This window comes from Pygoscelis adeliae, unplaced genomic scaffold (genome assembly GCF_000699105.1).
Source record: "Pygoscelis adeliae isolate BGI_AS28 unplaced genomic scaffold, ASM69910v1 Scaffold174, whole genome shotgun sequence".
Classification (NCBI taxonomy): Eukaryota; Metazoa; Chordata; class Aves; order Sphenisciformes; family Spheniscidae; genus Pygoscelis; species Pygoscelis adeliae.
In genome coordinates this window covers 1,176,446-1,202,325 of record NW_008824676.1, presented here as the reverse complement: position 1 = coordinate 1,202,325, position 25,880 = coordinate 1,176,446, and the positions used below count along the sequence as shown (strand labels likewise).

The 25,880-nt window shown below is 43.6% G+C and overlaps 1 protein-coding gene across 1 annotated transcript in view; it reads right to left on the bottom strand.

The window, feature by feature from the left end:
* The window catches only part of TCF4 (transcription factor 4), a 245,232-nt gene that overhangs the window by 151,509 nt on the left and 67,843 nt on the right, over positions 1-25,880 (bottom strand). Inside the window, exons 4-5 of the mRNA XM_009323115.1 lie at positions 16,759-16,820; positions 14,064-14,160 (exon numbers count right to left, since the gene is read on the bottom strand). Coding sequence (XP_009321390.1) covers positions 14,064-14,160; positions 16,759-16,820 — 159 coding nt within the window. The remainder of the gene's footprint in view (positions 1-14,063; positions 14,161-16,758; positions 16,821-25,880) is intronic.

Below are 25,880 nucleotides of genomic sequence, written 5' to 3'. Positions count from 1 at the left end.
CCTCCTTATTTGTCTCGGTAGCTGAATCAGAAAAGTCCTTTTTACATTCTTAAAACCTCCTAAGATCCCACATCATCCTTGTTCCTATCACGGGCCCACGGCTGGCTGCTCTCCATCTCTGGTCAGGAGGAGAGGGACATCCACTTTCCACTCCTTGACATCTGGAATAATCTCACGGACTCTCTCTGAACCACCAGCTTTTTTCGAATACTTCCACCAGCACATCTTTCCTTTCCTCCCCTTTTACTTTTACTCTCCCTCTACATTTAAGTAATTATTTTACTCTGCATTTTAAAATCTTGAAAGCGTTAAAAAAAAATAAACTATAGCAATAGAAACTCGCAAGCAGATTTTTATTACTACACAGAGCCGTGTTCAAGTCAACGGGGCTCTGCACTGTGGCAAGACTCCTCCTGCACGGATCCAACTGCAGGACTGCGGCCAAAGCTGTATTTTATATTGCCTCTCTTTTAAGTGCAGCTTGCTCCCCTCAGTTTTGTATCATCAGCAAATCTCATTACATGATGGAAGAAATATGTGGACTCTTATGAGAGAACAAGTCTAGCTTCAAAGCCAAGTCCGTTCCCAACATGTTACAGGTGTGCACCACATGAGCAGGCACAGAAATTGCAACTGTTCAGGGTGTGATGACAGCTCCATATAATGTGATCAAAAACATTTCACATGTTAAAAAAAAATATCAAAGTTAGACAAAGAATAGTTCTGCCATACAAAGAGGTGAAACCTAGTCAAACAAAACACACTGAAAAGGACTGGCTATTTAAATGATCAAGTTAAACAAGACACAGCTCAGTCTGCCATGCTTCACTAGCATTTATAAGCCTACCAAACAGATCTTTACTATTGCCTCGCTAACCTGCCACTCCACCTGGCTTACCACCAGAAAGGGGGGGAAGGAAGGGAACTCCCCAGGTTGACCTAAAAACAAGCATATTCTGCGTGTGTAAGCCAAGTACTCTGGAGGTGATAAAAGTCTCTTGCTCCATTCTGCAGAAAAGCAGAAACAATTCAATAGTGAATTTCAGGTGAATTTTCAAAATGTAGTCAAGAGAAGCTCAAAGATGCAAAGGCTGGAACTCCATTGCCTTGAATCCAACCACAACAAAAAGGCACAGAATATTTTTTAAGATGGCTGTAACTTTGGGTGTGTTATACATATGGAAAATTTTGCTTATGGGCACAGAGACATGACTTTTGTATTAACAACAGAAGGCCAAAGTGCCTCTGTAACGAAACTCATCCTCAAGTGAACACCCATAAGTCTATCACACCAACGTAACCTGGGCATGCTCTGTAGAAAAAAGGACAAATTTTACATGTGACTTCTTCCTGTAGCCATTCATGCTTTGAAAGCTCCTGGTTTTCTGCAATTTCCGTCGATAGAAAACTAGGATTATATTGAGTGGATTGAGGACGCTGACTAAACTGAGCAATAAGGACACTATTTGGTCACGACCAGGAAAGTAGCAGGAAGCTCTAGGAATTTAAACACGGGCAAGTGGAGGGGTACAGGCAATAAGCTCAGTCTCTGGCTGCATTTGGGCGTTTCCATCCACAAAACAGGGATTATGAGAGAATTTATCACCTATTCAGAGATTCCTCTGCAATCCCTTGCATCTCAAGAGACGTTATTTCAGAGGTCGGTGGTGTAATAGAAGGCTACTGAAGCCAAAGCATATTCCCATCATGATAAGCAGGCATTACAAAGTATTATCCAAGTTACAGTGCATCTACGAGATATTTTACTATTCCAGAACAAGTTGGGAGAAGATCTTTAAAAGGAAGGTCTAGTTAAATTTAGTCAGAAGTTTCATGAGATCCATCAGCCTATCTACCAAACCTACTTCCATTCCTGAGATATTAGCCTTCATCATCTCAGATGCTACCAAAGAGGATGGGTGGAGGTACCAGAAGGTGTGTCTCCTCAGGATGACCAGCAAAAACAAAGCACGTTTCCAGTCAGTAGGTCAAGGGAGGAAGATGAGATGAAGGCAGAACTGTCTCTCTGCTGGAACCTTTGCCCTGCAGCTGCAAAGACAAGAAACCAGCAGAGAAAATCTGCCAGCAGCTGCATTTGGGAAGAGGGTAAGACTCCACTCAGGGAACAGAAGAAAGGGTTTGGGTTTGGTCTTCTGCAAAAGCTATCCAAAGTATTGGAGAGAAACTTCTGCCTGGGGGATGTGAAATTTTGTTTGATCTGGATTCTATTTCTAAAGTATTGCAAGATTTTAAAAATGAAGTGTTTTGCTGAATCAGCTGGGTATCCAAATGTTAAAGATCTTTGCCAGATGGACAACCTAAGTTCAGTTTCAGTTTGCATTGTTTTTTTTTCACAATCCACCAAATATCGGTAAGTTTTAATTGATGACCTTCTAATGTATACGCTGAGGAAGACCACAAGTCTTAAGTCCACAGGCCCGCAACAGCTTAGGTCTGTATTAAATATTCTACTGGTTACCTCCCTCAGTTTTCACGTTTGCCTGTTCAATGGAAATCAAGCATCTCATTTTGCCTCCAGCTTCAGTGCTACTGCCTGCCAGTCACTCAGACATCATTCCTGCGAAGACAGCCAAACCTCATGAGTACAAGAAACTAATGAAACTGGACCGGGAAGAAGCATGAGAACCTTTGATATCAAATTTGTGAAAGCAAAAATGCCTCTGAAGAAACATGAGACTCGAGGATGAGGCTGTCGACAACTAAGATGAAACTCCATTGTTGCATTGAACATTTAAGTTCAGTCATTCACAAAACCATGAAGCTCACTCAAGTTCATACACTGAAGACTGTGCCAGCAAGAGTATGACTCTTCTAGATCATTAAGAGGCTCAGAAAGAAGTGCATCAAAACTTTGGATCTTAGTTCTTCATAGACCCAGGCCCAGACTGGCCGAGCGTCAACTCTGAACCTGAGGGTAAACGCAACAACGAAACAGAGGCCTATCTGCCCTGGTCTTCTATACTCCTACAGACCACTAAGACGAAAACATTCCAGATGTATGGCTTGAAGTATCTCACCTTCAAACGTGAACATCAAACCACGCAGTATCAACCTTCCTGTCAGATGAAGAATGTGTTTATTCTGGCAGAACTAGAAGATAACAAAGGTTTTCTTTGAGGAGGCAGAACACACCATATAGCAGAAACCATTTGGAAACGCTTCACCTTATGTTTGTTGATCTGACCTTTGCCTCAAAGAAAATTTTCTCCTGACCCAGCTGAGCTATTGCTCATGGATGGCCCCAAGTTCAGGCTCCCTTCCGTACAGGACTGTACATTTTGTGGAGACTGGACGCCTCATTGTAAAATATATTTTAAGTATTTAAAATTATTTTAAAAGAACTAAAACAGTCAAGTACAAAACTTGTTGATAAAGTCCTTATGGGACAAAGGCATTGTGCTGCTATGGTGAAACACAGAGCTCCCCTCCCGGTTATCTCTGTGGACAGCTGAGGACACTAAGGAATGGAGGAGAGTTGTTTCTTTGTTTGTTTTTTCCCCATGAACATGAAATAGTCCTTTCTCTTTTCTTATTTAAGAATTCTGTGATGGCTCCTCTATAGAGTTTAATCCATCTACTGATGTTCTCACCCACCGTGTGATCACCCATTCTGGAATAATCCCTATTTCCTTCAATATTTCTTCCCTCTCTCCTGGGAAATTTATATCTGATTCTGGCATCTGTTCCCCATCCTCTTTTGTGAACACTGAGGCGAAAAATCCATTTATTTTTTAGCAGTGTCTACATCATCTGCCAATAAATTACCCTTTCCATCTCCAAGAGGTCCTAAAACCTACTTTACTGACCTCCTCTTCTTTATGCATTGCAATAATCTTTCATGATTATTTATCTTAACCTCATGTACAGTTGTTCCTTTCTTTCTCTCTTTGCTTTCAGATTATTATTTTTTAACATTGAACCTCATTCCACACGTTCTCTGAACTTGATGTTTTACATCTTATATTCTTGCCTTCCTTTCTTTTGCCATGCTTGTTCTTCTGTATTAGGATGTTAGTATGCTTTTCATCATACTATTTATTCTTAGCATAGCTGTGTAGAATATACTTGCTACGCTTCTTTTTCAATAGGTACCAATTCCCCTTGATGTTGTGTATTTACATGGCATCATCTTTCTATTCCCTGTGAAAACTGGTTCTAATATGCAAAGCTAAGTGTGAGCAACACTCAGAACATGACAGCTGCTCCGACTGCACACCTCACCTTACTATCAGCAGGTAATTTAGCGCTTTAAAAATTATTACAAGTATTGTCCTGGCTTTAAGCCCACTTTAATGCTCAGTCAATAACAATTACTCCAAATTTCCACTAATTTTCTTATGTTTTTTCTTTCTTTTTTTCTCTTTTGTTTTGTTTTGCTAGTTGAAATAAAGAATGATTAAGCAGATAACAGCCATTGGGCCAACTTCTATTGACGCCTGCAAACTTCTCCATGTAATAGTTCATAAAACGAGCTCTCTCTTCAGATTTTCAGTTACCTTCTGGGTGCTGCTCCACATACCATGGGAGATTTGTAATCTCAGCCAATTGCAAATCCAGGTCAAAACTGGCTTTGGAATCAATACGCTGGCTATGAGATTTACATGGAAGTTAAAATTTAGGAAGGAAAAAAATATTCTCTTAGAAGGCGTATTTGGAAAAACAAAATTTGCTGGCAGTGTGAACCAGAACCAGGCATCTTCAATTCTAGTGACATATAAAAATGAAAATACAAATAATAGAAAGGATATGAACATGTTGATATAGATATCATAATTAAAAGGTATTTAAACAGCAAATTAAAAATGCTTGCAACTAAATTCTTGCTGATCTGTTTACATAGCTTCCTCATCCAAGAATTAATCAAAACTGTTTTTTCCGGATAATTCACACACTGAGATCTATATACACACACACACACACATACAATGCCACTCTTCTTAATATTTGATTGTTGGCCTAATTTCTTCTTTATCACATTTAGTCAGCATGTTTGCTTCCCAGAATATCCCTCTCCATCACTTCTCATTCTGTACTCTTTTTAGAACTATTGAATATGCTTAAGACCACAATCACATAGTAAAAGTTTGCAGAATAAAGAAATGTATCGGAGTACTCTGATTTTAGTTAAAAAGAAATATAATCTAATTAAAATACTGATGGTTCCTGTTAAATGCATGCTCCATATCTTTTTATTTCACATGGTACAAGGATCAAAGCATGGACCTAGTATACTGTCAGCCTTGTATAGTGTGAGAACTGGTGCCGTCCTTAATTCAGACCATATGGTAAGATGTATCTATTGGCATGATGCTGTAAGAGAATTACTGTACCCTCCTGTCATACCCTTTTTATCATTTTCATTGGAACTGTTTTATATTTGATTTTGTATATTCTGTGCATCTGACCAAATGTGCTAAATCCAGAGCAGTACTAGAGGCTGAAGGCTGGGGACAAGAATAGAGAAGTCCTTACAGAAACTGTCGGAAGCAGTCTCGGGAAAATGAATTAAAAATTTAGCTACAAAAATAAAAACGATTGCTTGCTTCAAGACTATCACATCTTTCTACAGAAAGCAATGATGATTTTCTCTCCTGGACACAAGAGAAGAGCCTTAGAAGAAATCTGTTACAGAAGTGCAGACAGCAGTTAGTTTCGAGACCGACAATGCGCAGCCAAAGCTCTGCCCCTGGCTGAGCTTGACTGTAGTCTGGCATTAGGGCCCAGCCACCTCTGAGCCCCGACGGTTGCAGCTTTATCTATTTTTTGTAGGAGAATACACCACGACCTAACAAAATAAGTTGATCTTATTTAGCTAACGCCTTACTCGACTCAACATCTCTATACACTGTGAAGTTCAGACTTAAGGTACGTACAGGCTCAAAACAATTATTAATTATCCAGCTAACTCGGCATTGTTTTACACATTCTGTGCCTTAACTAGAGAGCATAACAAAACCATTGTTTTTGCCTGTTTAACGGACCATGACTGGAGCAGCTATGTAAATGACCTAGTAATTCAACAAATTTGTTTTGTTTCGCAGATTTTCCCACATGTATACTTTCCAGCTGTAATGCAAATCTATTCCACATCCAGGCCAGTCGTGTCCCCCAGAAGCACGCCACTACCTTTAGGTGTGTGCCCACCGCTTACGTGACTGCAAACAACTCGGGAAAACAGGAAGATTGTAACTGATTCACAAACCCAGTTTTTTTTGGTGGTGGCTGGTTTTTTGGGTGGTTTTTTTGTTGCTATTGTTGTTTTCAAAATGCCTATCAATGGTTTTCCCGGGAGGGGAAGGTTTTCTAGAAATTGAATTTTTTCCTCTCTATGAATATTTCAAGGAAGTCACTTATAGGTTCCTTTTAACGCTCAAACAGGTGTGAGCTCAAATTCCCTCTGCCACTAATACCAGCTCAGCTGGAGAACAGCAGCAAATGCTTATTTGAAAGCCAAACTATGTTCATCTATATAAAGGGTAGAAGCTCATTAACCATTAAAGTGCCTTCTGGATGTTACTTTAAAAGCCATTTCTCTATTGATGTGCTTGCAATGCAGAAGAATGCAGTGTCTCAAGCAGATAAAACCAGAGCCGTGGAGCCCAGCCGAACCTGTGTAGCTCTGTACCGTTTGTGCTTCGGTTCGGTGAAGCCGGACGGAGCGTTCCGAGCCAGCCCTGCAGCCTGCTGCACCAGGAGCAGCAATTACCCAACGCCTGCACACGCTCCATGGTTTTAACTCGGCGACTCCACGCTGCACGACCCGACTCCCACTCCAGGGCCACCCCAACGGCAGGCTTGAAAGCCTCCAGGTCTGCAGAGGGTCACTGCAGAAGAGAGGGCTGGGTTATTAGCAGGAGGATGTTCCTTTCTGCCTACAGGGAGGACAACTTCAGGCAATATTTTGCAAACTTACAGTTTGTACTCCAAATACAGATCAAATACATTTGCAGTTCAATGCCAATTTTTCATACAGCTTTAGTCTACGCCATGCTACGCAGAACACAACTGTCGCACAAAATAACTTATTAAAAATGCTTGGACTTGTTTAAGAACAAAATACAATGGAATGTAAACTTCACTGAAAACTATGTAGTACAAAATAATATTTCAATTCTTTGCTCAGTATGCAGACATTAATTGCCACAGTCTACAGTTTCTATTTATACATCTGCTGCTCGTTCCCCAAATAAATGGAAATGTCCTTGTAATTTCTTTTCTTCAGGACAGTACGAGAGGCTGGGGTTGAATGCTGAAGCTCAGAACCCTGACTGGCAGCGCTTGCAAAATATATAAACTCTTGATTGAGAACTGTAACATATTTATATCTACATCTACAAAATGCTTTTCAGCACAGATTTTTTTCCTGTTAATTTTGTTCACAGGCAAGCGAGATGAGAAGCAGCAGGCATATTCCACGGCAAGAAGGGATACGTGAGCCAGTGTCTTCTACAAAGCATTTTTAAGGCATCTTTCAAGGCCCCAGTTGACAGTAAATCGTGTGATTTTCATTGTGGTTATCTTAGAAAGCTAAAGTGCTACATCTAAGCTCCTCAGGTCTCAGCCTTGACACCCTGCATAGTTAAACTCAAACTGTTGCTCAGGGTTATCCAGAAGCACTTCTATTTTGTTGTGCAGAAACCACTAAAACTAATCCAGAAAAAAAGGCTAGAAGAAATCCTGTCCAGCTGTTCCTGGGTAAGGGGAGGAAGGAACACGGAGCTTTAACTTACACCTAAGTTTAGATACACGTCCATTAAAGAGCAGAATCGACCATGTCTGAAATCAGTTGCTGTTTTGCTGGAGATGCATTTACAGTGCCCTGCTCTCAGAATATGCAAGCGGGCACATTTTTTTCCCAAATTAGCACCGTTTTTAAAGTTTGGAGACATCGAAAATGAGACATTTTGGTTGGTGAAACAATTCTAGATTTGGCAAAAAAACTCAACAGATTACTTTTCCTGCATTTAGGTTGAATACCCTGTCTCAGATCTTCCCTTCTGTACTCACATGGGGATGGGAAGAACAAAATGGTCGGTGGGCATGTATATCCCTACAGCTTTCACTAGAGCGGCTGCAAGGGGAGTTAAGTGAGTTTAGAGGTGAATAAAAACAGAACCAAAAAACCCGAGATGCCAGATGCAGATTTGGAGGCACGACACGCCAAACAAGCCAAATAGCTCAAACTTGGCAGCTGAATGCAGGTTTTCAGACCTTTCTCTAAACAGCCCCAAAGCTTCCCCTCCCACCCCCCCCAAGCCAGAGAGTACTGCAGCCGTGGGAAGCAATTCTGCACGGTGGGACCTGTCTTCTCCAGGTCATAGCTGGTATCTATAGAATAGCAACGCTGCTTGCAGCCCCAGCACGTTTTCCATCCACGACCACAGGACCAAATCAAAGGCCTTCTTGTAGTCCAGCCACACCACACTCCAGTTTCCTCTGGGGCTGTGGCAGTCATCATGCTTGATAAGGAACCGGGATACCAGTACCTGTCCCCTCCCCAGCAGTACTGCAGCTGGATCCCTGCTGCATCCACCCCAAACTGCCTCATTTCTGAGAACAGAAACGAGTATGGTCAAAATCGCTCCAAACATTTTCCACCTGGCTGGGGAGTACCCGGGTGCTCAGCAGCTGGGAGAGCACTCGATGGGATAACGCTCTCCCCCTTTGGAAGCACTCGCCTGTCGTGCATCATCCAGCCAGTGACTTCTCCTAAAACTGCAGGTGCCGGGTTGTGTCAGCTGCACGAATGTAAGATACTTTAAATGAAAACTGGAGTCTGGGATTTCCAGTTCTTCGGCCTTCCAGTTCTGAAGGCCTTTCCTGGCTTTTATTTGTTACAGTCAGATTTTCTGTTGTTAAAGCTCATCTTAGTTAATGCTATAGCTAGTCAGACAGTCACAGATTTTTCTGGAAAACATAGTTCTGCTTGCGATTCCTGAAAATTCACCTTTGACTGCTTTTTAAAAAAGTTGTCACGTTTCTTTCTGTATGTCACACAGAATTTACTTTTTTCCAAATATAATAGCCGTTTCTTTGTTTCCTATTCACCATAAGTTGCCAGACTCCTTTAATACTGCATTGCCCTGAAAAGGCTTTAGGAAATAATAAGAAAAAAAGCAGACACCACTAAGATAAGCGAGTGGCTACTGAGTGTGTGTTCCCATAATGTGGATGACCCACACGAAGCATCACCACCGTGATTTCCCCAAGTGGTGGCATCTTTGGGCACCACTGAACGCAAGAACCGAGAGACCAAACCCTTTTGCATTTCAAATTTACAACTGAAAGTTACTGGACAGTTTGACTTTTCCCTCATGGTTCCACACGTACCTTCACTCCTCCAGCTGCAAAACGGGAACCAAAGCCACCTGACATAACAGAGGTGGTGTGAAAAAGAATTAATGTTCATGATGTGCCAGACACTAACTGAGAAAATCAAAAATCTGCCAGGATGAAATGTAATCTCATTTTAGGAAATGTTGAAATCATTCCTGCAGAAGGTTAAAAAAATAATAATCAGGCTGAGTCAGATACACAGCATGGAAAATTTCGTCCCAAATGTTTATAGTTTAGCAATTGAAAGCAAGGCCTTATAATGCCGTGTTGGGTACACTTAACTAATCTGCAAAAATTCCAGTTCTACTTATAACAACAGCAACAGAATCAAAGCCGTACGGATTAAAAGCAAATGCCACAGCAATATTCGTACGGAGACAAGTGCTATCATAGCATTAAAAATAATATTAAAAACTGGCATGTATACAGAGTACCCAAGGAACTTGGATGTTTTCCGGACAGTAATTCATCACATCTCACAATATTCCTGCAAAATATATAGCGCGCGTTCTTCAGACAGATAAATAGGAAGGCACATTTGAGCACAAAGGCGTTAAACAACTTGCCAAGAGCGTGCCGCAGATCGGCGGCCGAGCCGGGCTCCCCAGGAACCCCAGGCACGAGCCCTGCCTCCCGGCACGGCGGGCAGCCCATGCCACCCCAGCCCCCCAGTACTGCACTGGCACCGGCACCGCTCAGTCACTCCAACTGTGAGAAAACGCCACCTTCTCTGAAATAACAATGCTGAGAGGAAAATTATGACTTGGAGATTTTTAAAAGGAAAAGGGAAGAAAAACTAGAGGGGAAAATATTTATTTTGCGATACAAGTGCCAGTCTCTGGCAAACACACACGCCAACCCTCCCAAAAGCACGTCAGGCAAGTGGTCGTGTAAGAGCACAACCCGAAGCAGTGCAGCACTGATCGAAAGTAGACAACGGGGAGGAAAGTAAGAGTAAGTCGTTCTATCTGCTTTTCATTTTGTGTTTAGCAATGGAAAGAGAAAATAAACACAAGCAAATATTTTGTCTTCACATACTAGATCAATGACCAACTCCTACAACTATTAAGAGATCTACGTTCAGTGACCTTACGTCCTTTTAGAGAGTCTCAAAGCAATATCAGAAATTAAATACTGTCTTCTAGTTAGTAGTGTAGGAACTTTTTCAATAGGATATATAAAAACACTACTGTGAACACCAGAAATATTACATGTGGAGGGGAGGAGTACACAAACTAGCCGTGCAACAAAATAAGAAAAGTGCTTTTGATCTTTTCTATTCCCATTTTTACTACATTCAACAAACTGGGTTAAATCAGCTTTGTAAACCCCAGGGAAAGTTTTCTCCGGCAGCAAGTCTCTCCCTACCAACACACACCCTCCACTGTGACTGCCTGTCCGGCGGAGGGCGGCCGGTGACCAAAAGCGTTCACAACGCTTCACCTTGTGCGGCGTGCCAGGTTACATTCAGGGTGGTTAGAGCACTTTGAAGCAACAGAAACCTAAATATTCCTGGTAGGCAAACCGAGGAGAGGAACTGAATTATAATGAACCAGCAGCTGTCACAATATGACCACAGTAACCAAATCAAAATATCAACCACTAACCCAGATGAGATTCAAAGGTCACCACATAAGCCAGCAGCTTTCTTCAGCAGCGCCTGAAACCTCAATCTAATCCTTGCAGTGAAATGCTCCATTAAGCTACAGGGGGCTCAGGAGCAAGTTACTGTACATTGGTAAATGATTTAATGTGCTAGCAAGATATCCCGAGTAGTAGGATAAGAAACGTTCCCAAAGAGCACAACTGGAAGCGGGAGAAGCGGTGAGAAGCGACAGCCGATGCGTCATACCCATCCCAGCTATCTGCCCATGCACATTTCATTGCCGGGCCAAATAATTACTCTTCAGATACTCTTAAGAAAACACAAAATACCTAGCAGGGTAGTGGGCCTCCAGACATGCACAAAGCAAGCTGTGTTTGAATACACGCGAGCAGCAGTTTGAGGAGCTGAGTAATGCATGCAGCTCTGCGACTTCTCTCAGCTCCTCCCTACAGGGCTTGCTCCAAAGCCTAATGCACAGGCTCCCTGCTAGACACTGGACACGTAAAAATGTGTTTTAAAAACAAATATCTGAAAAATAAAATACAATATAAGCCCTCATTTAAGCACAGCCTGTCAGCAAACAGTTGCGGTTCACAGGTATGGGGTCAGTAATACCTATCCCCAGTAACAACAAAGCCTTTCTGCCTGGAAAACCACCTCAAATCAGGAGCAACTCCATTCAAGTCAACAGTATACACCAGTATAAAACCAGTTCAAGGTGGATGATCATCAGGCTCTTTATCAGTTGCCAAGAGAAAGAGGAGCATGGAAAGAAAGCTACAGTGTGGCTCTGTAGGTGCCAGCTGCGTAACACCAGAGTTTACGGGGACCTTTCCTTGGGGGAGTTCAAAGACCTGCCAGGAAAAGGGAAATGATAAAATACATCTGGAGTTACAGGAGCCGGGAGCTGGCAGTCCGGGCGGCCTCCGTCCAAGTGAACAGCACTGCGCATTGTTCATCACCACAATACTTAGATTTCTCCTAAAATCACAAATAGAGACGTGACCAGCGCAGACTGACAGCGGTCTTCGTTAGGGCGATGCCTCACACACGCAGTCCTCCACAGCGGCGTTCGCAACCGCAGCGCCTGTCCCGCTGCCGGTGAAGGGCTTCCATTCCCACACGGCACAGAAACAGACCTCCCGGCCAAGGCCCTCAGAGGTGTTTGAGCGGGAGGGAAACGTGCACGCATCCCAGCGGCTATCCCTTCTCCTCCAGCACCAACGCCCTGCGCCCAGGAGCGGAGCAGAACTGGGGAGCGAAGGGCTGCCCCAACAGGACAAGTTAAGAAGAGTCCACTCTAGTTATCAGAGAATTATGCTAAAGCACGGTTGCAAAATGCCGTGGGTTGCGGGAGGCAGCTGACGGCCCCAGCAGCACACACACGTTAGTGCGCAATAGCACACTTGTCAAAAGCCGTTAGTTGCTTGCACACGCATTAATCCGTGTGTGCAGGAACGTCACCGGTCTTATTTCCAGTTGAAGTTACCAAATCTCATAAAAACCGAAAAGTGTCAGGGCACTTCAGGACCACGCGCTGTGAGGACGCTGCCACACTGCCCGGCTCACGCCCACGGCTGGAGCAGACACCTCCAGTTCAGGTCTGCAGAGCCACGACTGGGTCAGCAGGGGCTGTGCAAACCCCTCTGATGGTGACAAGCGGGACCTTCTAGAAACATCAGGGTTTCCAAAGTTCCAAATCAGAGTTTTACGTGGTTTAATTCTTTAACTGGGTGCCTCCAAACATGCTTTTATAAAACAACTATTTCTTAAACCAAGTGAAACCAGTATTTTCACTAAGATTGGCAAAAAAAAAATCAGAAGCAGGAGATTTTTCTGTAACCCAAGGGCAGGCAGGAGAGAGAGAGAGACTTTTAAGTTCTAAAGACTCAAATTAAAGGTTAAACTTGAAAGCACCATGCAGCCCAGTGGGTTTCACAGAAGTGTGTGGCTACTTGCGAAGTGTCTCTGCGCACTACCTAAGCCCCATGGCGTGAGTTAAGAAGGGAGTGTTGAAATTTCCATGCTTTTTTTGGCTTATACTAGACCCTTTAAAACTGTTGTAACCATGTTTTGTACGTGAATACATCGAAATGACTACAAGCTCCAACATTGTCCCATATGTTAAACAACTCACATATTTCCCAATATTAAAAGACAAGGCATATTTTAGGGACTTATATTAGAGCTGAAGAATGATATATCACAGTTACAGGTCCATGTTTTTTTTGGCTTGCATTCAATCCTTTAAAGCAAAGCATTTGGTTAGTTCATTGACAACTGCAGAAGAAGGGTGTGATCTTGGCCAAGCGTAAGCATTACTAATATTTTTACATCATTTATTTACTTTAACCAAACTCATTTATCAACCATAATTAAAGAAAGTAGCTATCATTCACTTACAAATAATTATAGCCTCTCTGCATACTGCTACGGTGTTTGCTGCTAAGCTAAATGATTATTCAGGGGTGTCAAAACTTTCTATCATGGGGTGTGGGGTGGGAGGAGGGTCCTTGCCAAACGCCCCGGGCAAAATCTCACTCCTCTAAAGCAGAATAGACTGCAACTACCCTCGCCTGAAATCCAGGAGTTTGCAGCTCACAGGTCCCAGCAGGCAGCGATCCATCATGCTCCAAAACAAACAAAGGCTCAGTGTCCCTCACCAGTTATTTATCTGTTCCCTTTTGTGAACATATATTTATCATATTTTCAGAAATGCTTTTCTACTTTAAAAGTCCTGTTCAGAGCACGTCCTTATTTTCTCTGCCAACTGGTCACGTCTTTGAGAAGGAAAGGCTGAGCCTGAGGAAACAACCATTTCCCTCTTTCAGCAAATATTGCAGTTACTGCATCAAAAGTCATATCCCTCTCACAGCAAGAAAACACAGCCTGTTCAATAAACATCATCGGTGTACTTTTTTGAAATTGCATGATAGCTTAAAAAATAAAAAAAAATAAAAAAATCCATGTTCCCACCCGTATGCCGAGTACAATCAACCCCAAAAATGAGGATGAGGGATTTAAGCCCTCAGAATTTTATTTCTGGTTCGCTTATTCCACTTGCAACAACACGGTCAAGTTAGGAAATTTGATTTCTTACTTTGTATTCTGGAATTGACAAAGGGAGGAGAGAGATTGTCATGCGACCCAAGGTCTCTGCTCGCCATATGATCATAGTGAGTCCCATCTCCATAGTTCTGTTAACAAATCAGGAAAAAACACAATTTTACAAGTTTAAACGGCATTTTTCAAAACCTACACATCCATATTTCCCTCCTAAGTTTTAAGCCACCAATAAGAAATATTGTTCCCTTTGTTTTCCCCTATTGATTCTGCTGGAAGTGATGTGTTCCAGAACATTTTTAAAGCTGTTTCAAATTTTTATTTCATTAGTAATTGACTTTGGTTTGCTGTGTGGATAATCCTGAATGGGTGACTGAGATGATGTTCCTGGAATTTCGTGCTGTGCAATTCAGCATAAAGCCCTCTCTTAGCATAGAAGTCGTCTTGCCCATAACATATGCAAGAACAGCAAAGAAATAATTCTTTTAACATTTTGGTTTTTAAATCTATTTTTACATAGAAATTTGCCGTCTTAATCACCTCACTGCTATATACATGCACTGAGCTATAAAAAAAAATTAGAATTTTTTTCACAGTGGGTATGGAAAGTTACTTCTCACTGAAAAAATAACCCTGCATAGTGCTCATCCTTTGTGCGTGCAGTTCTGTGCGTGGCTAGCGAGCGGCAGTGACCCCCTCCTGCCCAGCACGCCGTGCTGCCCTGTTACCCCTCATCTCCTCTGGGGATCAACAGCATCAGGCGCTACCCACAGAGTCAAGGACGTATAAAGATCTTGCCAGGATCGGGCCCCGAATTTTTGAAACGGTCTTGGTGTGACCTTCTGCTGTCGGTCACTCAATTAGCAAAATCTTAAATTTAACTACAGATATTGGCCAAGCGCAGCAGTTACGTAATGTTTTGTTTCCTCGGTTCAGAAGAACGCGCGAGAAGCTAATTCTCCCAATGTGGAAATACCATCATCATTTTACAAAGAAGGAAAGAGAGAGCGAGGTCAGGCTGTTTGCAGAACAACACTGCAAGTTAATGCACAGTCTTGATTGAAACCCCAGAATTCTTCCCAGGCTCGTGCTCTTTTCTTTATATCTCAAAACTTAATTGTACACTCACATTCAAGTTTTTGCATGCATAAATAATTGTGTGTGCAAATTTAGAATTTACTTTTCAAAACATTTTTCCCTCGGAAGCAATACAAGTGTCAAGTAAAAAAAAGGGATAAAAATAAAACTGACAGATGTGAGCAGTAATGACGTAATGGATGCTAAGCAGGATGGAATAAGAAAAGGTGTCGGGCTTCCCTCCCTCGGTGGCAGGGCCGGGGTCCCCCCCACCATGCCATAAATGGGGGACCCCCCTCGGCTGCCCACGGTGCGGTGCAGCGCTGCAGACATCCACTTAAAACCTCAGCTGGCGTAAGGTCCGCCGAGGGCAGGACCTGCCCCAAGGGGAAAGGACAGACCGAGGATGAACAGGGCAACCGCATTTCTCCTCGCCAGACAGACACTCGAGGGCACGGAGCTCCCGGCAGCGCTGCTCGCGAGCCCTGATCCTTCATGTTAATTAGAAAACAATTAAAAAGCAATTTAAACAAACTGTTTAAATAAGGGCATAAGTAAGAGCGAAGCCACTTTTTGCCCAAGATAAGTGTACTTCATGCATTTGCAGGAAGTAAACAGAAATAATCATCTTGGTACTGAAGCACAAGCCGTGCCCAGCCCCGAGGACGGGCAAAGCCGCGATGCTCCGGCTGGGGCGCGGGGGGGCTCGCGAGCACCATCAGCGGGGCGGCCCGCACCGCGCTGCTCGGCAGCGGCTCAGGGCGAACTGTGCAGCTGCTCTGCTGGAAATAGCACTTCTGCCCTACCGAAGTAACCAGCGTCCCGATGCTGAGGTGTCTAAAGAATTTGGATAACCGTCCACAGCCACGATCGAAATGACTGAGTCCAGCTGTCTTGCAAATCTCAGCAAATACTGAGTATTGCCGTGCCAGATAGCGGCTCGGTGTCTGCATTCCCCGCAGGGGGATCCCACTCGTTGGGCGGGTGGCTGGCAGCTGGGCTCCCTGCCCCGGAGCTCGGATGGTGCCAGCAGTCAGGGGGACGTGCTGAAACGCCCTGCTGCCAGCCCCTGCCCGAGGAGAAGGGTTTGGAACCCCCTCACCGGAGGCACGGAGCGGCTGAGGCACGCTGTGGGAAGGGCAGGGGCACAGCTGCAGGTGGGCAGCCCTGGCATGGTGGGACAGACCTGGCGGCCCCTCTCCAGCTTCGCTGCCCTGAGCTCGGGCCCTGGGGTGGCCAGCAAGCCCCAGCACGGGGACGAGCACTGCCCACAGCGGGGGCGCTGGCCCTCTCCTCAGGTTTGGCGACACCCGCAATCCCTAAAAATCCAACTGCAGAAAGTGAAACCTTCAGCAGCAACATCTCTGCTCCACCTGCACTCCGGGTGGTGGTTGATAGGGCCCAGCACGAAAAAAAAATGGTTAATTAATATTCTCGCTACCTGTTAGAAGTAGCAGAGCAGGTGCCAAATTCAATCACAGGATCAGGTTTGAATGTTCAAAAAAAAAGAAAGGGGCAATTTTAAAGAGAAGACAGGCTGCGGCCAACTTTGCATGCCCATTTTTCTATGCAATCAGGTGTAAAACTCATATTTAAGACTGTAAATTTACATATGCAGGAAGTCTGGTTTGGGGAAAAAGATTAGATATACTTACCCTGGATGGACTAGGATGTCCTGTATTCCCCCAGGACCCTGAGCTAGTTCTGTCTTCTACATCTAGGGACAAAAAAGTTCTTTAGGCTTTATTGCAATAATTCTTTCCTTTTGTATAGGCACTTTTAAATTAATGTTTCAAATTAATCTCCTGTTGCCTTTAATTAAGAATCAGGCACAGGGCTACTACGATGGTAGTGGCTTCTGACCCACTGCTTAAATTAACTCATTTAAATTCACAGCAGAAATGAACCGGACCCTCAGGAACCTGAGGTTTGAACATAAAAATTACTTCAGCGGCTCCGTGTTTCTCGACACTTTAAAAAGTGACTGCACTGTACCAGTTAAAATCCTATCAAAATCTCCAGCACAAAAATAGGTATTGTCAAACAATAAAAAGAAAACATGATAAAACAGACAAAACCTAGAAGTTAAAGTAAGGCATGTTTGGGATAAACGTACCTCTCATCACCTCACCTAGGCTTCTACTGCAGAACAGCACTTACGCACGTATTTGTATCTCAAGGAGATAAAAGCACATTCCTAAAGCCAAGCACAGAGGGGGTATTTCTGTCTTTTCCTCTATCATTTGACAGAAAATTCACTGCAACCATTGGGTGGGATCACTCCAGTAGTTTCAGACAGCCCGTTTCAGGGTGTTTTTAATCATTTTCCCTCCTCCGTTTGAGAGGCTATCTCTAGGAATAACACATCCCATTGCACATGTGCTAGGACGTGGTGAAACCTGCCGTTTAGGGTATGGACCAAAGAACCAGGACTCCTACGAGTTCCTCTTAACTTTGTGACAAAACACAGGAGTGTCTCAGCCTGCCATTTTCTTGTGTGCATTTGATCTGTGCACCAAAGGGACAGCTTGACAGTCACCCCAGGAAGGAGAGGTGAGCTTCGCTAGTCAGCCACTGCAGCGTGCTTCCAGATCACTGGATACAAGAGGCTAGCTAGACCGCAACGCTACATCTTCCTTGACAAAAATCAGGTCATAGACACGTTTTGCATATGAACGCTCTCCATGTTTCACAATTCCCAGTATTTCTTCTCTGATGCAACTATTTTTATTCCACTTTCCCCAAGTCTTTCCCAGTACTGTCCATTAACCCAGTTTATTGTTATTAAAACTTCCTTGTAACACTGAATGTTCTTTCAAATGGGGCCAAAAAAAAAAAAACCAACCCGGAAAAGACTCACACGGTAACTTCTTCCAAAGACACCCCAACGGCAGGGGGCTGTCCCTCTCGGGTACCCTAAGCAGTGACATGCACCTCCGGGCTGGCCGCGCTACTTCCGAGGTTGCGCCAAGCCCAGGAACTCAACTCCGCTGACACTGAAAGCAGAAGACCCTCTGCAGTGCACTCAAGTATGCTGGGATACGCTTGCACAACCGCTGCCATCACGAAACCTTTACTAAAACGAGTTGGGAGTCTCCCGAGACTTTCCACTTGGCTAAAAACTTAATGGCTAAACATAACACCGGTTCAGCGAGGCACTTGCGCACAGGTTTAATGGAAGCCTGTGAATAATTCCACTGAAATCATAGTTCACTCTCCTGTTAATTCAAGTAAATGAGATCACTCGTGCTTAACGTTAAGCACATCCTTTAGTACATCGATGGACTGGACCATACTGCTTAAATCCATTACTTTTTTACTTACAGTATGTTAAATATCAGGAAATGTGATTGACATTGATCTATAACAGTATTATTGCACATTTCAGTGCTATTTTCCAACTTACTCCTGTGTGCCCACTAGCATCCTAATGAAATAATAATATTGCTTGCCTTTTGCCATGCACAAACAGTAGCTTTAATCTAATTGGAAAAAAATACGTATTTGGTCTTGCTGGCCAGAGAAACTTTCTCAGAGTGCTGCCAAAGACTAGGCACACGAGCAGCTCCCTTTCCACCCGTGCATTGGTTCATCCAGACTTCTAGGATCAGTGGGGACTTCAGTTGTCTGAGAAACAGATATGGTCATTAGCACTTTAAAATACAGGTGCTGTGACCAAAGCTGGTCGATTTCCAAGATTATAAAAAAAAAAAAACACACCACAAAAAACAACCAAAAAACTCCATACCACACATTTGTATAGTTTAATACTTTCCCCCAATTACAGTTCCTATTATCTCAATAACAGATGAATGTGTTAATAGCACAAGACACTCTTAGGTAAATATTTAATTAAGCTCCAGAAAAAGAAAGAAAATGTGTATCATTTACCTGACAGATCAGATCAACCATTCTATTAGGTTAATTAGGCATATTTTTAAAAATCATTTGTGTTATGTAACAGGCAATTAACTCTGTAGAGCCCCGATCCATTGCCTGCTAAAAATCAGTGGATATTATCCCATTGACTTTGATGGGCATCGTCCCACCCTCGAGCATAGCTTCCAAAATCCATCAGCGAGCAGAACAGCTCAGTCCTCGGGAACAGCACCTGGGGGACTGGGCAACAGCTCTGAGCCCACCTCCAGAAGGTGATAAACCCAGCACCTGCAGGCTCGGCTTCAGCCCCGTCCTGCTCGCAGCCCTCTTGTGCAGACCCACGAGCCCACTCGCGCGCACGTAAAACAGAGGGTAAAGGACAGAGCAACACCAGCAAAGGGCTCTGCACGGTGCTGCACGGGGCATCGCCTGGGGAGCTCTGCTTTCATTAACAAGGAGGCATTATTCACATAGCTCCCTGTTAGAAACTTCATTTATTAACATACTTACTTTCTGTAAAAGTCAGCTAATCTAAAATAATACATGTTGTCAAGGCCTCCTACACTGGCTCACGGCCAGTGCTAGGAGCAAGATTTACATGCCAATAAAGGTTCTCAGACTGCTATACTGTACATTTTTATTTACGTTTTAAGAATATAGATGCTGTGGTCTTGGGCACGCTAATGCGTCACCTAAAATAACACATTTCAGGGCTGTGTTCTGAGCAGTAATCCTTCTCTTGCACTCAGTACCCAGGAGGGACAGCAGAGAGGGAAGGGGGCATCCCCACATCAGCCTGGGCAAGGGGTGCACTCGGTTGCTGAGCTTTTGGGACTCCACCACCCAGCTCCAGCTGAGAATCCACCATCATGCCTTCAACACATGCTGGGCTGCTACACGCGATTTAACCCACTCATGGTGCTTCTTCTGAGTCATGTTCTTCAAAACCCTTTTTTTCAGACACAGGGAAGGGGTGCCACGCTCCCGAAGATGCCCAGTACTTTTCAGCAGCACATGGAAATACTGGCTTCATGACCAACCGCTGGACGGCCCCAATGATGTGAAAGGAACCATCTACATGCTTACAGTTAAACATATGTTTTTGTGGTGAGCTGAATTCCTGCCCAGCTGTCCTTTCTGGCACTCTTTGCTGCATTATCCCTACCTCTCCCTCGAGCCAAGGGTGCCAATGACCAGAGGGGACTATCAGATGCTTAATATAACACAGGAACAACACATACCTTGGGGCTGGGGTATTCCTCATTTCTGCAAACATCCCAGACCGAGTCTCTGGGCACACCCGATACTAACCCAGAGAGAAAGTCCTGCCTAGGCAGGGGGAAGCACTACCAAGTGGGAAGGACACTCCTGGGCAGGCAGAAGGACAGCTTTTGGGGATGTATCAGGGGAAGACAGACATTAAAGGTACGCAGACATCATTCCACATACCCAAGCATACTATATCGGGCAGAGATTAGGAGACTAACCTCACAGAATAATTCTGTAAGATTTGCTTAGACTCCAAAATTTTTAGCCATCTCAAATTTGGCTGAACATCCCTCACCTTTAGCTTGCTTTAAATCTGAGCCCATATGATGCTCAAGTTCTTCCACCAAAGTTAAAAGTTCTGGACTCTGATGAGAAAATGACAAGCAAGGGCCCTTGTGCCTTATCTTCAGGGGTCGCGTCTTAGCTTTCGACCAATTTTCTTTGTATTTAGACTTAAATGTGCAAACTACACTATATTACTCTGCAAAACATCAATGAGAAGGCTTAATTAAGTAACACTGACAGATAAATCCATTTCTTTCGCAGTAATCAAATCAAAGCAGGTTGACATAACACAGGAACTTAATACAGTTATTCCCTTGTAATTGGAAAAAGGCCCTTTACTTCTCATTAAAGCAATCTTCTGGGTATTGGCATAATAAGAAGGCTCAGGGCTTTAATACTGCCCTATAAAAGCCCCAAGATACAGACCCCTTAAGCAAACATGCCAGATTATCTAATTCCTTGATCATAGTGGAACATGTAGTTATTGTTTTAAACTACTAATTCTTTATCTCAGCTACAGACAAAAAGAAGGAAGTCAGTCTAAAACACGTATCATGAAGCTCTATAAAAATGCAAGCTCTAGCTGGGGAAAAAGATGCATTTTCAAAAATACCCTAGATCTTCAGCTGGGAAATTGAGAGCTTAGCAAGATGAAAATTGTTCTTGCACATAAACAGTTATGAAGAGCAAATAATAAAATACAGTTTTATTGCATTTGTGAATTTGCTGGAAAATATTTTTTCAATGGAAGCAGAGCTGGCCAAAGCCTTCCGCTGTTGCTGTGCTGGTACCATGGCAGTCTCCCACCGTCCCCGCTATCACCACGCAGAAGGCAGCAACTGCCTGCAAACCCTCAGAGAGGCTCAACAACTTCTTCAGCCTGTGAGCAGATTCGGAGTGTCACCGGAGCGGGTTCAGCGCCCGTGTGATGGCTTATGCCGTGCACGGAGCTCTCAGCCGTTCCGTGTGCCTGTGGCCATGAAGGGGTCACGTGGTGGGGTACAACACCGGAGTGCTCGATGAACAGATGGGCGTCTGCACCTTGCATGCGTGCTCCTTGCCTCTTTTCATCTAGCTTACAAGTATTCTCTTAGTGTGATCCAGTGAGCTATCAACAGCCAAAAGCCAGCTAACTTCTGTCCCCCTCGAACCAGCCCTCAGATCAACAGCACTTCTCCCTCGGCAGAAAAAAAAGAAACCTCACTAATTACTACCTAGTTAATCTACCCTAGTTTACTAACAATTTAGTATGACAGATATTGTAAGAAGGTTTGTAAGCTCCTAAACCTAATTCCAGAAATTTATTATGTACCCTGTAAGTACTGCCACTTCGGTAATTAGGACAGTGAAACCCTAATGACACCAAAGTCAATGCAAAATTCTCCAGTGACTTATTCTCAGAGCTTGGATTTATCCCAGAGTGCATAAACTTGAACACATATGTAATTTTCTCCAGAATCTGGCTCCTGTAAATTAACCTCACTTAATCACAGGCATTAGGCAATGTGACATTACAAAGAGCAAATCATCACAGACAGATTTGGTCAGTTTTTCAGAACGCGATTCATACGTGATTAATACAGTGTGATTTAAATAACTAAAGCTTCACTCAGCATCTCAGAAGTTCTATCTAAAAGAAGTAAAGCCGGCATTTAAATGGAGTCAAACCACTCTGAGCATTTTAAGCAAAGAACCTGGAAAAAGCATATTCAACTGAATCTAGAAAAGATGTTCAGTGCTGTAGACTGAGATTGGCCGGATTCAAATCATGTTACCTCTGTTAATGCTCTGGGGAAAAAAGAATTGCAATCCACATTGATTATACCCCTGGGTTGGAAGGTACTGCAACTTCAGAGAGGCCACTAATGCTTAAGGAAGCAGGGAGAAATCCAGACCGCTGATTTTGGGGCCAAAAGCTGCACTTATGCAGAGGAACAAGTTCCAGCAAGCCTCCAGTCGAGCAGCCACCTAACCCTGAAAGTACTTTTCAGCAGCCTTCAGAGTTCTGCTTCTTGCACCAAGGTTCCCTTGACATCTAAAAGAAGGAGGGATGCCTTGGGAGCCACCGAGCCGGGCATGAGGCTCCAAGGCCCTCCATCAGCAAGGCTGAGAGATGCTTGCTCTCTGCCCATCCCTCCTGGTGCTCCCTATCTGCTAAGTAGGCTCTAAATGTGCCCAGCAAATACAGACTGAGTTCAGCAAAAGCACAGCAGATAACATCGTGGTCCACCACAAATGTTGAGGTCTGAGCACTCCAGGCGATGGCTATTACACCTCCACCACCACCCGCGCTTTACAGAAGCATCAGCCTGATCATTAGGTGTTTTTAAACAGCCTCCATGCTCAGGATCTCAAACGACTAAAGTTGCTTAATACGCACCTCCCAGCTCCAGAAAAGGAAAAAGTTCAGAATTAGGTGACCTAAAGGGCAAGTTACTGCCTAACGTGTGTAATTTCAAATTGTTTTCACGGTAGGCCACCGGCTCCGATACGCTGTGGGACTCTCTCAGGCCAACACCTACTTTATTTCAAGGGGCTGTGATACATAAAATGGAGGCATCATGCAAGGCTACTCGACCTTGGTCGTAATGCCCAGTCCCTTGAACTTTCTTTGGTAAAAGTCCCATTGAATCCCTTGAGGTGCTCCCAAACAGAGACTTTAGAGTTAGAAAATTAGTATTTTTTCTGGAAAAACACCCAAACCCGGAAAAAAACCAAAACAAACTCTTCTTTGCAGGAATAATCCAAAAACAATCCAAACAAATACTTGGGAAATCATCCAAGACTGCAGCAATAACACAGGACAATAAAGTAGATAACTCTGGAATATAATTTTGTTTGAACCTCCCGCCACCTCCAATAACAAATTTGGGCACATACATAAAATCTTAAAATCACAGGCTAGGAAATTATATTCTCATGCTTTACTCTGGTAACCAGCAACACAGATATCACAGGCATTTTGCTGGGGGGGGGGGGCAGGGGGAGAGAAAAAGAAGAAAGATGACTCAGAGTAGCAAAAGTAACTAAGAAATTAAGAACTGTTTCAAAAAAAAAAAAGAGGGGGTCTTTTGAAAGATGATACATATAAAAACCCCTGTAAAAAGAAGTAAAAAAAAAAAAGAGGGGGTCATTTGAAAGATGATACATATGAAAAACCCCTGTAAAAAGAAGTATGCACCTGGTGTTACACACAGTAACAGTAGTCTAGCAACTAGGTGAGATAATAGAAGAAAGAAAAGCACAGTGGTGGATCTTGTTAGTTTTGTAGCAAATTTGATTAGGAATGTTGATTTATCCGCCATTCATACACACATGGTGCTTAACCACGCGTCACATGGGAGGAAGCTTCCCACTGGAGCGATGGGAGCGGAGGTTGGGATTTGCACCAAGAGAGTGTTTCTGGTTCCCACCATTGGTCTGAGCAGTATTTTGAGCAATTTTGTGGGAAAACAGGCATTCAGCTAACATCGTACTCAATCTGGTATTATTCGAGCGGGGGACTGAGGATGTTTATTAAAGCACACAGATCACTACCCCAACCTTTCCACATAAAACCCGAGCACACTCACAAGCTCTCGCCATACGATATGATGCTTTCTAGAGCGTGAAGGTGTTTCATGGTGCACTCCAAGAACCTAAGCTTCACTCCACCCTTCCAGCGCCATCATCCCAGCACATGTACAAACACACAAATGAAATAACCTGACCACTATGCTCATGAGAGTAAGTAGGAGAAGCACACATCTGTAAATATATATGATTTTTATTAGATGTTCAAATAGTAAAGTGAGGAGAAAGGGCAAATTCAGTTTTCATTGGCTAAACCTCCTTGCTATGAAAAGACAGAGGTGAAATTCTACTTCTGTGGGAGTTTTCCATTTGATTTCAATTAAAGACTAAAACGTCATCTTTAGTATTTGCATTCCCTTAACTCAGAATAAACAATACTTCACATTTAAAACAGCAACATTCAGAAAAGCAGCACAATCAAAATCATGACATTTAACGAATGCAGTAATACAAGTGCTGAGCGAGCAGCCTGTACTCAGACGCGTGCCTGTGAAAAATCCGGCCTTTATCTACCAGCTTCAGAGCAAGAAATACAGAATTAGGTTTCTTTAACTTTACTTTAACTCAGTGCTAGGCCATACTCTTTTAAAGGATCTGAATAAACTACATATCAAGCCAAAGATAATTCTTGAAGAATGGTCATTTCATGTGCATAAGTGCAAAATAATATTTATTGATATAATTATTTGGTCTTTGTGGCTCTGAAATAGAACTGCATTACTATAATTCCAAAATACTATTGGAAAATATTTTAACATATAAGAGCATGAAAACGCTTAAATTGATGACGTTATCTTTCGTGAGTAACTAGAACATATATTTCAGAGAAGCCAAGTGTTGTGTTCCTGAATTTACCTATACAACAAATGGGATCAGTTGTGGAAGACCAGAATGAAAGGCAAATCTTCCAAGTGCTCGTTGGTGATCTCCAAGTCAAATTATTTAAGATGTCTTTCCAAAGAAGAAAGGTTATATACTGTAGTCAAAATGAATACATTTGCTTAACCTCCCCAAAAATGCCGTCATGTGTTTGCTCTGGGAAAAGGTGCCAAGGAAAACGGTGGTTCCTTCCCAGCACTTGACTCCTGCACCCGAAGAGCGGGCGTCTTCTGGACACCGTGCTCCTGTCAGGCAAGCCTTTCTGCTTCAGTGCAAGGGTAGCCGGTGACACGCACCGGCCTGCCATCCATCACAGGCCAGTGCAGGTGGCCTGGCAGTCCTTCCCAGCCTTGACCCCTATAAGTCTCCCAGCCCTCACACCCTGCACGCACATCTCCCCCATCCACGCCTGGCTGCACAAAAGGTCTGCGATTCGGAGATGGATACAGAAAGTCTAGCTTCTCCAGAAGAGCTGAAGGGCAGATAAAGAGGTAACTGGTTGTCCACCAGAGGACTGGCCGAGTAAGGGCTCCTGGTTCAGACCGTCATTTCATTCGTACCATCATAAAATCAGGGTACCGTGTTGTTACACACTGTGCTCTCCCCAGTAGACAATCAGAGGGCACAGAAGACACCAGACGGACTGCAAAGGAAAATCCAGCTGTGAAGCTGCTACAGAAACATGGCACAGGAACATGGAGAAGAGTAACCAAGCCAGCTAAGAGGAGCAGGAGCGACAATTGAGGAGGACGGGAGGGGGTAGCCCATGCTTACTGAGGAAAGGGTGCTCAGAGCTATGAAAACCCCTCCCTGGACTGGTTTTTATGGTACCAGTTTGGGTGACGGAGGAGAACAAAAGGACGCACCCCACCCTTGCCAGCAGCAGATGACA